Source organism: Lissotriton helveticus, chromosome 7 (genome assembly GCF_964261635.1).
Source record: "Lissotriton helveticus chromosome 7, aLisHel1.1, whole genome shotgun sequence".
In the NCBI taxonomy this organism is placed as follows: Eukaryota; Metazoa; Chordata; class Amphibia; order Caudata; family Salamandridae; genus Lissotriton; species Lissotriton helveticus.
Genome location: NC_136068.1, coordinates 821333914 through 821352385, shown reverse-complemented (window position 1 = coordinate 821352385; position 18472 = coordinate 821333914). Strand labels below are relative to the sequence as shown.

General features: G+C 41.6%; 1 protein-coding gene across 2 annotated transcripts in view; it reads left to right on the top strand.

Moving 5' to 3' along the window:
• Positions 1–17030, top strand: part of MYOT (myotilin) — a 673370-nt gene extending 656340 nt beyond the window's left edge. The window contains exon 17 of one of the 2 annotated variants that reach the window (XM_078653296.1): positions 15787–17030. In XM_078653296.1, the coding sequence (XP_078509422.1) occupies positions 15787–15950 (164 nt within the window). In that variant the 3' untranslated portion in view covers positions 15951–17030. The remainder of the gene's footprint in view (positions 1–15786) is intronic. The other variant, XM_078653297.1, reaches the window with a different exon arrangement.
• Positions 17031–18472: the final 1442 nt, after the last annotated feature.

Below are 18472 nucleotides of genomic sequence, written 5' to 3'. Positions count from 1 at the left end.
GCAGCCCCGCTGACGCCTCGCGCCCACTACCGCCTTACCGCCACAAGAGATGTCCCGCTGGGTTGCTGTTCACTCCTCCCGTCGAAGCGAGATGTGGGCTTGGTGCGCGGAGCGCTGGTCCAAACTTGAAATATAAGCCGCTGTGCCTCTGGCCCCAGAACAGGACTGCTGCTAAAACAAAAGTAGGTGTCCCACCAGTCAGAGGACTGGGTCGCCTCTAAAAAGCCTCGTGGGGGGGGCGGGGGGCGGGCCAGCAGGGAGAGCGGACCGGAAGCTCTTCCTTGGTCTTGCAGGGACTTCTGGGAAATGAAGTCCCCGCACACTTGCAGCCCCGCTGACGCCTCGCGCCCACTACCGCCTTACCGCCACAAGAGATGTCCCGCTGGGTTGCTGTTCACTCCTCCCGTCGAAGCGGCACCCGCGAAGCGGGTGCGGCGAGATGTGGGCTTGGTGCGCGGAGCGCTGGTCCAAACTTGAAATATAAGCCGCTGTGCCTCTGGCCCCAGAACAGGACTGATGGAACAGCTTAGCAGGTTTGCGTAGTTGAAAAAAGATATATATCGTAACGGAGGTTTGCGAAGCTGATTGGTCATTCTGTCACTGGGCTATAGTTGGGCTACATCTGGCTGATATTTGGGCTACATTTGTTTTTTTTGTCTCTGGCGGCCATCTTTGGGCTACATTGGGCTACATTGGGCTTCATTGGGCTTCATTGGGCTACATTGGGCTACATTTGGGCTCCAACATATATATAGGCCAATGTAGCCCAATATATATTTTTCAAAGTTAATTTTCGTAAAAACCACTGGAGCATATATCTTGAGACATAGCAAAGGCACATCGGGCTACCAGTCCCTACAATTTTGCCAAGTTTCGTGGAAATCCATTCAGCCGTTCGAGCTAAAAGTGAGTCCAACCGCCCTATGGAAATGAAGGAAATGAATGGGTAATTTGTAATTAGCAAATAGCTCATCGCAAACTAGGAATGGTAAAGAATCGCTATTTATTCCTTAAAGTTTGCTATTTAGGAAATGCAAAAAACTTTGATGATACATATGGCGGTTCATCTCGAACAAGATAAGAAGTATAGGGATAGATTTATGATGACTGGCGCATCACCAGGGATGTGTTAGTCATTCTGTGCCGCTGTTCCGTCACCTATGGTGTGCTGCATTTACAATGCGGCGCATCATGGGGCAAAAACAGCACAGATGCGTGATGTATCTGTGCCGTAAAGGTGGCGCATTGCTGGAGTTGTATCGCAAGTGTGATGAAGCTCCAGCAAGGGTCGGGGGTGCCCCTGTCGCAGGGTTTCTGTTCTCACACAGAACTGTGGACAGAGGATTGGAACCTCGGCGAATTAGGGTGCCCCAAAACTCACCTTAGTAATCAAAAACCCCTTAGCAAGCTAGGTACAGTGTCACATTGGATATAACAAACTCTCAATGTTTAGACAATCCAGAATATGAACTTATAGTACCTCAGGATACGTGGAACTCATGAACAGTCGGTCGTTATATATTTCTTAGAAACCAGAACATGGAGTTAAGAAGAACACATGTGTATTTGAAATGTTTATTTACTAATGCCGTCTTCTCAGGCGTAGTATCTTAGATAATACAAGTACACATATTATCAGTAGCAAAATTACCAGCATAGTTACTAGTACATAAAAAGCGAATGGTGACAGTATGTTAACATGCTGTAAATGAATAAGAGTTATCAACACTTATAAGCAGCCACGGGCCGTGGAGGGAGTTACGGTGGGGCAGGGAGGCGGGGAGGGGGAGGGGCAGGGTGGAGAGGGCTCCACCCTGCCCCTCCCCCTCCCCGCCTCCCTGCCCCACCGTAACTCCCTCCACGGCCCGCGGCTGCTTATATCTCAACCTCCCTAATACACATATTATATTATTTGCTAAGAAGGTCTGTTTGTGTTGGTTTAGGGCGTGCCCATACTTTAGTGTCTTAGATTTGAAGGAATCACATCAGCATACACCAGCTCTCTCTTCATGTGAACCGCATCAAGTGTTGTGTATGTGTGTTCGGCAAAGCAATATAAAACCCGCCTCATGCCCAGAATTGGCAGAAGCTGCACTTATGTTATGAGTATGAAGTCGTGCAGATCAGACCTCATAACAATTCTGTATCGTGTTGTTCTTGAAACTTCAGCACTCGCTGTACAGATATAGTTTAACAAGCAAAGCAGATAGTAGAGCAATAACATATTATTCTCATGTAAACCACGATGAACTACTAGGTTGAAAGCTAAAGCAACAACTAAGTGTCGTGTGCAGAAGTTGCAAAAAAAGGAAAAATGGCGTTTAAACCGGTAATGAGCCCATGCTAACTTAACACGGTGTAAAGATATCCAGGACCTAGATGACACCTCCCCATGATCCGGAAACGAACTGAATAAGATAATAGAAGTGCCATCTCATGAGAGCAGATTGCAACTTTATATGTGGACGGTCCGCAAGGTAAAACATTAAAAACTAGGAAAATTTAATGCTAAAGAAAAATAAAACAGCCAAGTACTTTATCGAGTCTTAAGCCAATAGGCAAGCTAAATAATAAAAACTTGACAAATAAGTCAATGAATTGTCAATGAAATGCTAGTACTCAGCATATCAAACATGAAAAAGGTCTATGACATAACTGTGTATGCAAAATAAGCTGCAACAGCCTCCAATAGGAAGTCACCGTCTTCATCCGAAAAGAGTTCAGCCATCCAATTTAAAAGCGGAAAAGAACATACGTGCTCTCCCAGCACCGGATCCTCTATCACCATCAGAGGACAGCTCGGTGGGTTTTCAAGAAAGCTCTGTTCCAAGAAAGACTGTGTTGCCGCCAGTAAATTCCAGGGACCAATTAGTCCATGCATCAATGCCACAGCCATAATCCTTTCGCGAGGACAAACCAACTCGTGAGTAATGATAGGAGTCATCAGCTGATTAAAGTCGACGTCAGGAGAAACCGGTCCGCAGAGACACAAATCAATGGCCCAATCGAAATCACAGGTCAGGCAGTGAAATACAGGCTGGACACAGGTGAAGTAGGAGAATCGAAAAGATAATCCATATGCCGTGCTTAATATCGCCAATGGCATTGTGCCATAATATTCTAGCATGCGATTGCGGAACAGTGTCAGCAGCTGCAGGGCGGGAGCTTGCACAGGAGGGACATCCATATTTAAAAATGTAAAAAAGCACAAGAGCGTCCGCTGGTAATGCAAGTAAAAATGGCAATCCACGAAGCACAGTGGAGAAAATAGAATGAAAGAAAGCAGGGATGACTCCAAAGATTTTCTCAAATGAAGTCACGAGACCACTGGTAACAACTTTAAAAAAGTGCGCCAGGGCCTTTGTGGAGGACGCGTTAAAGATAGTCCGAACCATCTTGCTGAAATGCAAAGGCGAATCAGTATTGAAAAGGGTCTGCACCTCTGTACGGGTGTTCGCTATGTGAAGCACGAAAGTTTCACGGGCCAAACTCAAGGCCACCTCTCTCTGAGACAAAAGAGCTCTTATTCTTGCCATGCCGTTGAAATCTGCTCCCAAGGTTGGTATTTGTGGCCAGATTGAAAACTCCCTATGTTCATGTGTGGGAGGAAATAGAACATTTTTGCAGCAAATAACCCGTTCACTTACTGTTACGATAAAAGGAATACTTTTAATTAACCCAGAACAATCTTCATTATTGAGCATCAAATAACTACCATTTTCCAACAACTTGAACGTGGGGATGATAGCAGGAACTGGCGTGCCTTGCAACACGCAAGCCATATTTGGTCGGTGTTTGTTGCATGAACCGTGTAACTGTATGTGCCTACACATTAGTGAATGATCTGGCGTCTCAGTGCATTCCTCTCCATTCAGATAAACTTCTTGATCATCTTTGAAACATCTGTATGTGTATGGAAGCGACCAGACCTCATGAAGAAAAGCACTACCTAAAGGTTCATAACGACCTATTGGTATATATTTCATACAATTTGAAAACGTATATAAAGCAAAAGGCAGCGTTATTAAACCGTGGATAAGGCACGTTGCCAAAAAAACCGCAATCCTCTGCTGATGATGTCACTGAGCATGTCATGAATGATGTAATATGTGACATCATCAGCAGTGGATTACGGGTTATAGTATCTCTAGTTTACTCCCCTATAGCTGTCTTTCTTTTAACATAAGTGTCTGTTTCCTTCTCTTATACTTACTGTTTTTGGTTCGCTTCCGGTTCGCGTACCGGCGAGCGAACTGGGAAGCGTACTACGAGAAATAGAGGTTGGCACAGTTCCAAATATTGTACCCATTTTTTAATAACGGGGAGATAGTTCTGAAAAGAACTTTTTTTTTATTGTTTTTGTTGTTTTATATTTTTTTTATTATTTTTCTGAACATTTTTTTACTTTTTTTGAATTTTTCTGAACAGTTTTATATTTTTTTGGGTTTTTCTTGCAGGGGGCAATGAAAACGATTCATTGTGAAGGGCTCAACAGGAGCAACAACACACAAAAAAAGTATTTATTATTTGGGGCGTTTCGTACAAACTTGCATATGATAGTCAATAGCTCTGTTGATCAGAGTGATGCTTCTTTCTCCGTAGCAAATGAATCCACTGCAATGTACGCAGATTTGTTTTACTTCATGAAATCTCGTTTGAATATTTGGCACCATCTCCCTGCCCTCTGGTCCCGTTACTTCCGGTACAACAGATCTTCTGGCCATAATAGGGAGATTATCTAGGTCGTTACGAAACTGTGCAGCACTGTAGTTGTTAGGATGCCACCTAGTCATATGGCGATGCATTGTGTAGTTTCCGAAACTGTATTTTTTGTCGGTCCCTCTGGACAGTCTATCTTGACATATAAGGCAAGTTACGTATCTTGCATTTACTTTTTTCTGACCTTTGGGAATTTTAAAAAATTGCCAAATGAAGTTTTCTTTCCGGTGAGACGTCCTGGGCTCCTCAGGCAAAAAGTGCCTCTCTTCGTGCTCGTCGTCCTGTTCTTCTTCTTCCTCTTCTTGCTGAATTATAACTTGAGCAGGTGGTCCACTCTTCCTTGGAGGTGGTGGAGGTGGTGGGGAAGCACCAGCTGAAGCTACTAAAGAAGCCATTGCTCACTGGTAACAAAGGGTCTTTCTCTCACAATGATGAAAGTCAGAGTGAGGAAAGAAGGAGGGATTTTCATCATTTGGGAAAAACAAGAGTTCTCAACCAATGAAAAGTGTTCATTTTAGATTATATGACCTAGTCTTACATCATTAGGAAACCAAAAGTGAAATGAACCAATGAAAAGTGTTATTACCAAGTCACATGACCTGCTGTGTTTACGTTAAGCGCTTTGCAGGGCCTCCCGCTTTGCTTCCAGAAACCTGTGCTTTGCGACTCGGTAAGCGTACCAGTTCGCTAACGTAGCACGTCATATGACGTATCACGCGACAACGTGAAACGTCATGCGGACGGGAGGCGTCACGATGTTGTTTTCTAACGCGGCAGTTGCGGTAAAGAAACGTTTACCGGCTCGCGGTCTATTTCGCGGCATCAAGGTCAGCTAACGGGAATCTTCCCGATTCGCGAAGCGGGAACGAAGAAAAAAAAATATTAAAAAAAAAATTATTAATAAACATATAAAATATATTTTTGGATTTAAAGAAGAATACATTTTACAGCTACAGATATTAGCTGTTAAAAAACCAATGAAATTCACTGAAAAAACCATAGGTTATAGACCATATATAGTTAGGAATTAGCATTTACAAAACCTTGAAAATTCACTGAAAAAACCATAGGTTATAGACCATATATAGTTAGGAATTAGCATTTAGAAAACCTTATTTTACTCACACAAAACCATTGAAATTCCATATATAGTTAGTTGCACTAACTATATATCGCGCACCCGCAATCCACTGCTGATGATGTCACATATTACATCATTCATGACATGGTCAGTGACATCACTGATGACATCACTGATGACATCTCAAATGACATCACTGATGACATCACTGATGACATCTCATTTGACATCAATGACCACATCACTGATGATATCATTCATGTGACAATACAATGCATCTCCTCACATTTTAATATAACCTCTGTTTCACCCAGTGTTAAATACAGAGTATAATTTTTGAAACCATTGACACACCAATACTAGTTACTACATAGGCACTCACTGATTCCTATGTCTACACACACATTCACTCATTCACCCATACAATCATTCATACACACAATCACTCATCTTTACAACACTATCATATGCACTCATACACCTATACAGACACTCACAGTCTGCCACTCATCCATGGAGTTACTCACACACCTAGTCAGTCCTGTAAAGAATCAATGACACTTCCATTTTCTTGTCTATACAGTTAAACATAGAGCACCTTACATTTTCAAACATATACTAACACACACTTACCTTCTTATACAATCATTGATACAAGTACACATTGATCTGCACAGAGTCACACACCTCCCAGCCAGCCACACACACACTCAGTCTCCCATACAAATACTTGGACAATCAATCAGTAACCCATATAGTTAATCATATAGCTACTGATCAACACATGCAGCAGTTTACAGAACAACAGACATAATGATGCACAAATTAAGACAGTTTAGTCACTAACCCATGCACTCAAAGAGACACATTTAATCACTCACTCATACATTCAGTCATGCACCTACTAAATCCTTTGTCCAGACACTTATACTTGCACTCATTCTTCAATATGTAAGACACATTTTAACTTTACAGAAACATACAGTCACTGGATGTTGTCATCAGTGATGTCATCAGTGATGTCATCAGTGATGTCATTTGAGATGTCATCAGTGATGTCATCAGTGATGTCACTGACCATGTCATGAATGATGTAATATGTGACATCATCAGCAGTGGATTGCGGGTGCGCGATATATAGTTAGTGCAACTAACTATATATGGAATTTCAATGGTTTTGTGTGAGTAAAATAAGGTTTTCTAAATGCTAATTCCTAACTATATATGGTCTATAACCTATGGTTTTTTCAGTGAATTTTCAAGGTTTTGTAAATGCTAATTCCTAACTATATATGGTCTATAACCTATGGTTTTTTCAGTGAATATATATATATATATATACACAAAAAAATGTTTCAACTACTATTTTGCGTTTGACTGGGACCTTGGCTCAATTTAAAGCCAACCCCAATGGTGTGGAGATCAGGTATATCAAGGTGGTCTCCTAGCTGAAGTTTTTAACTTGAGACTTCGACTGTTTTTGGAAGTCAAAGTATTCTACATGGGTAAGGTCTAAGTCCAAAGCTGGTGAAGGTCTTTTGAATTTGGATATTTCAGTGTCAAGATCCTGTTGAAGCTGATGGTTAAGGCCCCAAATGCTTCAGGTGGGACAAAGCTGGATTTCGTAGACACTAGGGTCACTTTGCAACTGTGATAGATTTGCCGCCGTGCCCCAGTCCGAGATTTTACGTTCAGAATTGTTACCTTTTTAGTTCTCAAAATCCACTCTTGGGGCAAAGCTGGTAGCTGCAGCGGAGTAGGGCTCCTGGAAACAAACTTGGTTGTCTTGCCTGCTGAGCGTACCCCCTTCCTGGAAAAGCCTCTTTACCATGTCCCAGCTCTCCAGAGGTGGGAAAAATTACAATGTTCCTCAAATGCTGGCAAAGGTATTTCTGCTCACTCCTGCTGCTCTCAGGGCCTCGGGCTAGGATTCTAGGCACTAATTCTCTATCCAGTCAGGGCTCCTACAGTGCCCAGTCATCAGTTGTCAGCTGGATTCTCTTGCAATCATAAATCCTCATACTTTTTGTGCACTGCTGCAGGTTAAGAAAGTCAACTACTTCATTCTGGGAAAGGAACCCAGTCTCTCCAAGTGCCAGAAGGAGTCAAGGGTCATTGAGCCCGATCCCTCCAGCAGGGTCTCCTTCCTTCATAATGTCTTCCCAAGTTTAGGAAAATTTGAGGAGATCGTAGGGAGGGGCCAATCTTATTCCGTGCATTAGCCAGTGACTGGAACATTTCCTACACCTAATCCTAATTATTTTCTCACAATATCCTCACCTACTTTTTCCTCTTTTGTTTGCTTCATATTTTTATATTAAACACCTAGCAATATAGGCTTACAAGTCACACTATAGAGGTGACATCTACAATTAAATGTTCTTAAATTGAAAGGTCACTTTTACCTGGCATGTGTCACTGCACTGCTTTTAAAATGCAGCACAGCCAGAGCAAAAATGTGCTACCTGGAACTATGTATTTTTGTCACATACATGTGGTGTTATAAGTGCCCACTGCAGCCCATATATACATTTAACTTTCACACTTGTGGTGCAGTTTCTTTACCAACCTACAGAGGCCTTACTGGACAATTAAAAAGACCAGTTGGTTGAAACCAATTTTACAGTACCATTTTAGGGGCAGATCACATCCCCTGTGGCACTAGGTGGCAATGTTACAACAACCAGGGTCATAATAGCAGCAAAAATAAGATCAAGAAAAAGGCAAAAAAATATGAGGTCACCAGGTAGTTTAGGCAACTTTCCTACACAATTCTATTAGTTATTTACTACCAAACAGTAAAAGTTATTCATCTTGAAATGTCAATTAAACGGTTTAGCCAAAATAGGTTTGCAGATATGGTGTTCTATGATTTTTTTTGTGAGTCCCTTTCTTCCTCCGTTATTGCCTGTGACCCATTAGGGTACCGTTCCAACATGTGCTCCATTCTGCCCTCTACCCTGTTGAGGTTTGGTAGTGGCCAATCAGTTGGATGACAGTGAAAGCTATGGCCTGTTTGGGAGGAGTGTAATCTGCTCTATTCGTATGTCCTGGGATGGGGGGGCCGTTTGTGTTGCTGGTGGCCGGTTTTGCAGAGTGCCTCTCTCAGTAGCACCCCCCAAACCCCCAGCACTCCCACTCCTACTCGTGGGTGCTGGGTTGCTGGTCCAGCGGAATTGCCAGGGCTGGTTTCTGTTCCCAGTCTGGGTGTGGATCCTGCAAAGAGAGGGACCCACGTGCATAGGATCCGAGGCATATTTTGCATGGGTGCTTGTGTGGCATACCACAATGAAACTACACACAAAAGAGGGTCCCAGGGAAAGTTTAAAGACCCTAACTGCTAAACCCCTGTTTCTACATGACACCAACAAAAATTAGCAGTGAGTCTAGGTTAACCATATATGTACCCGAATAGACAATGAAAATATATATATATATATATATAAGGGAAAGGTTACCACTTGAACAAGTTACCATCAGTTCACCATCGAGACCGCCCTTCATCATCTGGGATCTCTTTGTAGTTCAAGATACTGCGGAAACCTCTACTGACCCGGAAGATGATGATATAACCAGGTCAATGGGAATCCTAACTCTTAAACCACAGAAGTGAAGATGGTGTGTATTGTGGGGAACTGAATAGCAGTGCTTTAGAAAAAGGTGTAAGTGAAAAAGGATAAGAAAAAGTTCTAAAATTAGGTCGTGATCAGGGAAAAAGAACAACTTTAATATATGCCCTAACACTCCTAATTCAATAAAAACAGTGCAATTAGCAGTGTAACAAATAACCGCTAAGATTAAGATGTAAGGTCGACATGTTTCTGCAGTCACTGGAGCAATTGACACCCCTGCTGCTTCATCAGGACCATTAGTGCTACTGCTGTATACAAATTAAGACCATATCACCTGGTAAGTGTATGTGTACTCGTCTTCCCGTTCTAGAACAGAAAAATGAGAAGAGAATATAAGGGTACATATAAATGGTTAAAAACTATATGATAAGCAACGAATATGATTGTGCCTACATTCTAGAACTATACATCAATTCTAATTAGTTCTAGCTCCATGACAAATTTTTTGGCCAATATGTAGACAAATGTATTTTGTCTCATAACATAATCTTTAGATCACTCACCCAATTGAAGGGAAGGAAACGCCCCACCTCACCCGGCACCAGCTCAGGTAGTGGGTGCACCGCACTACAAAAAATTAATTGTAATTGTCAGAGAGACAGTGTTTGTGCATAAAATGCACAAATATTCACATTCCTCATTCGTCCAGCCTATTACACACCTCTCATAGGCGTCACAGTCTCCTACCGATCACATTCCGATTTAGTTTTAAGTTTTAGAAGAATATTCAAAAAGTTAACCGTTATTATTAGTTAGTTAAACTTTCTGAAACAATGGTCTTTTTTAAAATTCGATTTTTCACAATGCCATACAGCGCTCGCGCTTGCACACACTTTCATTCAATTGTTTGCCTACCTCTCCGTCGGTACACCGGTCGTCCCTCTGAAGCTCTTTCGTGGGGAGGAACCGACTCGGTGTACCGGCGGGGAATAAATAGATCTCTCATTTCCGGATTGGGCGTGTGTTGCACACGCGGAGCCCGATGACGTCATGGCGTATCTAGGATATCTGGGTAATGTAGTTTCTAAGGAGTCACCGCATCAGACCGCGGTTCGAATCTTCTGTGGATATAAATTCTACGCGGCTCCTGAAATAAATAACATAATTCAGATCCCGTATTTAAATTCATTTTGAAGATATTAGCGCCAAATGTTCTCAACCCAATAATACAAAATCGACTTCTCTGTGTCCGTGAAAGCATGCTAGCATGACGTATTGGGATGTCTGGGTAATGTAGTTTCTAAGGTGTCACCGCTATGGACCGCGGTTCGAGTCCTCTGTAAATATAGATTCTGTTAGACACAAAAGCTAAATTGTATAATTTGGATCCTGTATTTTTTTTAAATTATTTTCAAGGTGTACAAACAAAAGTTTCAAACCCAATGGTACAGAATCAGCTTTTCTGTGTCTATGAAGGCGTACTGACCGCTCATCATATGGGCTATTATACAATAGCGTTTTTATTCCTACTACCCAGAACCTGTATTCAGAATCCAACTAGTCTTGTATTAAGACAATACTCTCTAGTCAAAAACTATAATCAGGCTTATTGTTGTAACCACCTGAATATAGGATACACACTATTGACTTATTATCAATGTAACTCGTTCTGATAAAGAGGTTGGCAAATCAAATTATTGTGTTAATTTGTAGACTAAGATTGGTAAATGCAGTGGCATTAGGTATTGGATCTGAATGTTTGTCGGATTTATTTCAATAACTATGCTCTGAAGGTAGGGTCGTTTACAGTGACATCCAGGGGATTTCGTCATTCAGACCTAGTTTATCTGTTTTAAGTCTGAAAACCCACTTCTGTTCGCATCTAAACAAGAATTTTGAGACATCAGTAGTACTTGAAGGAATCAATGGCTGATCGAGTACTGTCCAAAATATGTCAGAAGGCTGGTGGCCCACCTGTAGAAAATGATTAGTCAGCTTAGTTGCCTGTTTGCCACAGCGAATCGAGCTTTTGTGCTCAGAGATTCTCAACTTGATTTTTCTTGTAGTCATCCCTACATAGAGTAATTTACATGGGCATGTAATCAAGTAAATCAAGTGAGAGCTATTGCAATTCGTTAATCTTCTGAGTTGCCAGGGTTTGTCAGTACCTATATCAATAGTAAGTGTTTTGGCTGTTTGTGGACAAGCCGCGCAGCCCCCACAAGGATGGTGCCCGGTAACTGCGGGCAAGTCCCACAAGGTTCCGACTGCACGAGGGATCACTGTTTTTGGTCTTGTATGTACCAGTTGGTCCCTTATGTTACGCCCTCTCTTAAAAGCAAACAGGGGTGGTGGTATCCTGTCACTTCCTGTATTTAAGATCTTCCAATGTCGCTTGACAATCTTTTGGATCTGATTAGAATATGTGCAGTATGTATTAACACATGTAATTCTCTCCTGCCGTGGTTTAGGAGGTGTCAGTTCAAGGAGGCCCTCCCTGTTGTTATTGGAGGCCCTCTTCTTTGCGTTCCTGACCAGATGTTTCGGGTATTTCTTAACCAATAGATTTCCTTCAAGAGCCACCTGGCAGACCGATTATATCGGGTATTGGCTCAGTGCTTGAACCTCTGTCGACCTTTGTCGACTTTTTTCTGCAGCCTCTAGTAAGGGAGATGCCGACCTTCCTAAAAGACACTAAAGATGTCTTAAGGATTCTCCCTGACATCGAGTTTGATGTAGATCTGGACATTCTGGTGTCATTTGATATTGAGAGTCTATACACTTCCATCCCACAGACAGAGACCTTGGAGGCTATTGAGGAATTTTTGACCAACAGAGATCTCGACTCTATAACACCAGTCAGATTCATTATGAACCTGGCCACGATGGCCATGACTGAGAACTATTTTCAATATGAGGAGTCGATCTACCTGCAGGTTAGCGGGACTAGTATGGGTAGCGTATTTGCTCCTAGTCTCGCTAACCTGTATGTTCACAAATTTGAGCAGACACACATACTCGTAGACACCAATCCCTACCATCAGTGTCTGCGAGTGTGGAAACGATATATTGACGATATCCTAGTGGTGTGGCGCGGCACGGTGGATGAACTCCATCAATTCCATGGGTGGTTGAATGAAAGAAACCAGTTTTTGAAATTCACAATTGAATTTGATAAACATCAACTACCATTCTTGGACCTCTTGATCTAAGCATCAATGGGGGGACTACAATCTGAATTATATCGGAAGCCAATGGCCAGGAATTCCTTGCTTGATTATGAGAGCTTCCACCCCAAAGCACTCAGGGATAATCTGCCCTTTGGGCAATTCCTCCGTGTTCAGAGGAATTGCTCTACAAAATCTGCCTTCCATGAAGGCTCTTGAAGGAAATCTATTGGTTAAGAAATACCCGAAACATCTGGTCAGGAATGCAAAGAAGAGGGCCTCCAATAACAACAGGGAGGGCCTCCTTGAACTGACACCTCCTAAACCACGGCAGGAGAGAATTACATGTGTTAATACATACTGCACATATTCTAATCAGATCCAAAAGATTGTCAAGCGACATTGGAAGATCTTAAATACAGGAAGTGACAGGATACCACCACCCCTGTTTGCTTTTAAGAGCGGGCGTAACATAAGGGACCAACTGGTACATACAAGACCAAAAACTGTGATCCCTCGTGCAGTCGGAACCTTGTGGGACTTGCCCGCAGTTACCGGGCACCATCCTTGTGGGGGCTGCGCGGCTTGTCCACAAACAGCCAAAACACTTACTATTGATATAGGTACTGACAAACCCTGGCAACTCAGAAGATTAACGAATTGCAATAGCTCTCACTTGATTTACTTGATTACATGCCCATGTAAATTACTCTATGTAGGGATGACTACAAGAAAAATCAAGTTGAGAATCTCTGAGCACAAAAGCTCGATTCGCTGTGGCAAACAGGCAACTAAGCTGACTAATCATTTTCTACAGGTGGGCCACCAGCCTTCTGACATATTTTGGACAGTACTCGATCAGCCATTGATTCCTTCAAGTACTACTGATGTCTCAAAATTCTTGTTTAGATGCGAACAGAAGTGGGTTTTCAGACTTAAAACAGATAAACTAGGTCTGAATGACGAAATCCCCTGGATGTCACTGTAAACGACCCTACCTTCAGAGCATAGTCATTGAAATAAATCCGACAAACATTCAGATCCAATACCTAATGCCACTGCATTTACCAATCTTAGTCTACAAATTAACACAATAATTTGATTTTGCCAACCTCTTTATCAGAACGAGTTACATTGATAATAAGTCAATAGTGTGTATCCTATATTCAGGTGGTTACAACAATAAGCCTGATTATAGTTTTTGACTAGAGAGTATTGTCTTAATACAAGACTAGTTGGATTCTGAATACAGGTTCTGGGTAGTAGGAATAAAAACGCTATTGTATAATAGCCCATATGATGAGCGGTCAGTACGCCTTCATAGACACAGAAAAGCTGATTCTGTACCATTGGGTTTGAAACTTGTGTTTGTACACCTTGAAAATAATTAAAAAAAAATACAGGATCCAAATTATACAATTTAGCTTTGGTGTCTAACAGAATCTATATTTACAGAGGACTCGAACCGCGGTCCATAGCGGTGACACCTTAGAAACTACATTACCCAGACATCCCAATACGTCATGCTAGCATGCTTTCACAGACACAGAGAAGTCGATTTTGTATTATTGGGTTGAGAACATTTGGCGCTAATATCTTCAAAATGAATTTAAATACGGGATCTGAATTATGTTATTTATTTCAGGAGCCACGTAGAATTTATATCCACAGAAGATTCGAACCGCGGTCTGATGCGGTGACTCCTTAGAAACTACATTACCCAGATATCCTAGATACGCCATGACGTCATCGGGCTCCGCGTGTGCAACACACGCCCAATCCGGAAATGAGAGATCTATTTATTCCCCGCCGGTACACCGAGTCGGTTCCTCCCCACGAAAGAGCTTCAGAGGGACGACCGGTGTACCGACGGAGAGGTAGGCAAACAATTGAATGAAAGTGTGTGCAAGCGCGAGCGCTGTATGGCATTGTGAAAAATCGAATTTTAAAAAAGACCACTGTTTCAGAAAGTTTAACTAAATAATAATAACGGTTGACTTTTTGAATATTCTTCTAAAACTTAAAACTAACTCGGAATGTGATCGGTAGGAGACTGTGACGCCTATGGGAGGTGTGTAATAGGCTGGACGAATGAGGAATGTGAATATTTGTGCATTCCATGCACAAACACTGTCTCTCTGACAATTACAATTAATTTTTTGTAGTGCGGTGCACCCACTACCTGAGCTGGTGCCGGGTGAGGTGGGGCGTTTCCTTCCCTTCAATTGGGTGAGTGATCTAAAGATTATGTTATGAGACAAAACACATTTGTCTACATATTGGCCAAAAGATTTGTCATGGAGCTAGAACTAATTAGAATTGATGTATAGTTCTAGAATGTAGGCACGATCATATTCGTTGCTCATCATATAGTTTTTAACCATTTATATGTACCCTTATATTCTCTTCTCATTTTTCTGTTCTAGAACGGGAAGACGAGTACACATACACTTACCAGGTGATATGGTCTTAATTTGTATACAGCAGTAGCACTAATGGTCCTGATGAAGCAGCAGGGGTGTCAATTGCTCCAGTGACTGCAGAAACATGTCGACCTTACATCTTAATCTTAGCGGTTATTTGTTACACTGCTAATTGCACTGTTTTTATTGATTTAGGAGTGTTAGGGCATATATTAAAGTTGTTCTTTTTCCCTGATCACGACCTAATTTTAGAACTTTTTCTTATCCTTTTTCACTTACACCTTTTTCTAAAACACTGCTATTCAGTTCCCCACAATACACACCATCTTCACTTCTGTGGTTTAAGAGTTAGGATTCCCATTGACCTGGTTATATCATCTTCTTCCGGGTCAGTAGAGGTTTCCGCAGTATCTTGAACTACAAAGAGATCCCAGATGATGAAGGGCGGTCTCGATGGTGAACTGATGGGAACTTGTTTCAAGTGGTAACCTTTCCCATATATATATATATATATTTTCATTGTCTATTCGGGTACATATATGGTTAACCTAGACTCACTGCTAATTTTTGTGGGTGTCATACCACAATGTAAAACATAACATCTAGATTGTAAAAGCGCTTGAGTGCTGCAGAAAACTGTATTGAGCTGTACCAGTGCCCATATAAACTTAATATATATTCCTTTATGTTCACTGTCTGGCAGGGCAGCATCTTGTACTGAATGAGGAACATTTCCAAGCAATTGCAAATTTAAATACCAATGAATTTGGGAAATAGATACATAAGCAAACAAGTGAATTGACAGTTCTCCTCTTCTGTTTCAGCTCGTTTCAACCCAAACACCCCAGCTCCCAAGCCGCTGAAAGTACGACCAACGTTCAGCCTCTATTCTACGCTCAATGAGAGAGTACAGGAAGCAAAGCATGGAGAACCCTTCAAAAACGAAGAACCACCCTACCCTGGACTCTTTGAAAGTGATGAACTTTAAAGACACGGAAACATCCCTGGAATCACAAAGCATCTACTCACAATGTACTTCAGCAGTAACAGTAGTACAGTAGTCGTTGATGAATACTTGCAATGTTTTCTTTGTGACTGCTAGTAGTGGTTAATACAGAACTGTCGTGATACGACGATTTGTATTAAAACTCTGTGTCCGAAAGTACAGGACTTGCTATTTTTTAACAAGTGAAGGGAAATTGGACTAAAAACACAAAAACCAGCACCAGTGTACCTCTGATTCTGGTAGTACAGTGAAAGTAACACTGGTAGCAGCTGCCACAATATTTCATTTAAAAATACCATAGCAATAAATGGAGGACCGCTTGCAGGCGCCAACTATCTTTCATTACCCTCGCGTAGGTTCTATATGTGCTTTACCTTATTTCTCATCATTGCTTGGTTGAAAAAAGTCACATATCATATAGGAAGTCACATTTAAGTAGTTTGGAATGACAGGCAAATTCAGTTACTACCATACATGAAGCCATCACGAAAGGGGGCTGTGCAGAAACAGCCAAATAATAAAATCTACTCAGTGTTTCAGAATGACCTGCAAGTTATTTCCACTCAAGCAATGTACAAGTGAATTATCAAATAGATTCACTGTGGCTATCCTGTTACCCGAATTTACCTGTCCAATGTGTTGACAAGCAAAACACTTGCCACAGATAATTTTCTATCGGTCTCAAATTCTTAAATAAGAATCCTGATATGGCTTCAGAAACCGAGATTGCTGGAAAAGTTTTTTTTCGTCTGTTGGTTCCAGTCAATAAGCCTTGGTTCCACCATTTGGGTACTTTTTCCCATATTTAGTCCAGTCAACTTCTTTGCAGTGACCCTGAATCGACCTAGGGAGTGTGCCTACTGCTGGACAGAATACTGATGAATTATATGAGTGACTGACAAACTATATGCAAATACGATTTTGCACAATTTGTTTGAAAAGTGTATTTTATTATTTGAATTATATTTTCTGAACGGTGTATTTCATGTATTTGCACAGTAACTCCATAACTACTGTTTGAGCTGCTATTCTACTTCTAATAAAAATGAATTGAAAATGTCAGTGTTTTCCAAATGGAATACAATTTCAGATAATCCAGTCAAGTGAAGATCTTTATTGTTTTATTGAAAACATGTTAGTGTAATTGTGGTTAATTCCACTAAGTATGAGGTTTTGATCAGTGGGGTTGTGAACCCCCTCTTTGGAGCTTAAGCAGGAGAGGTGTTGAACTCAATTATTTATGAGCTATTCTTGCCTGCAGCTCTGCAGACAAAAGCTCTTAAAAACACAAAAATATGGGACATGATAACAGAGGTCAAGCAAGAAAAGCTAATAACAAAGAAATGTAGAGGAAAGAACAGGATTGGGAAAATTAGAGAGAGGGAGAGAGAGGACTGGAAGGAAGATACTGTGCCGAGAAGGAAAGGTGACAAGCATTGGCATAGCCAATAGGTCTCGCCTTTGGGACCTTATAAGTATTTAATTATGCAGCACAATATCCTTGGGGCAACATCAACTGTTGCATGGCTAAACACTTATAATGTCCCAAAGGCGAGACCTTTTGGCTATGCCAATGCTTGTTTTTTTCTTTCAAACGTATGTACTTGCTCTTAAACTAAAGCATTTGGAGGGCGCTTGCTTGTTCCTTCGCCACTTCTCTCCTGCCCAAGTTTATAATTGAAAAATGCAGAATACTGGCCCACGCCACTTGAACTGAGAGTGCAAAGCGAATGCCGGCAATTTCTTAAAACGCCAACACCAATGCTCTTCTCCCAGTATACAACTATTATGCTTATTTAAAAAATAAAAAAGTTCGGTATCTGTATCAGTGTGCATAACTCCATGAAATCCGCTCATTTGTAATATCTGGTAGGAGAGACGTAGGGCGACGGAGAGACGTAGGGCGAAGGAGCTCTGAAGACTGAACCACTTCTATTCCGTGCATCTAGAAGTTAAAATTATCGGTTAATATTTTTCCCAGTACTTCATTAGTTCCCGCCAACTCCACCTGTCGTGATTTCTATGACTGCGCGATGTCTGCCATGCGGAACGGGGAGAGGTGGGGATGTACATATTATAAGGGGTCAGTGTGTCACCGAGTCGTCACAGCAATATGCGCTGCGTGGAACATCCCCCAGAGGACCCAAGTCAGGAACTCCACAGGATCCTCCATGCCTTGTTGCTCCTTACCCCCGCCTCACTCACCTATCAAAACCGGAAATCAGCAGGCCGCTAACAGACATATAACGCCACTTCCTACTTCTGACAGATTATTTCCACTGTAATTAGCGTGTTGAACACGCGGAAGTTAGACTGCTTTACTGAACCTTTGGGCCGTATGAACACAGAAGAAGGACAAGGCTCGCTTGACCAAACCGTCAATAATATATTTTAAATAGATTCTCAATGTTCAGATGATTCCTTACAATGAAACTTTAATGTCGGACCTGTTTGGAATCAAACACTCTTAGGTATTATTCAGAAATCAAATGAACACACATTTA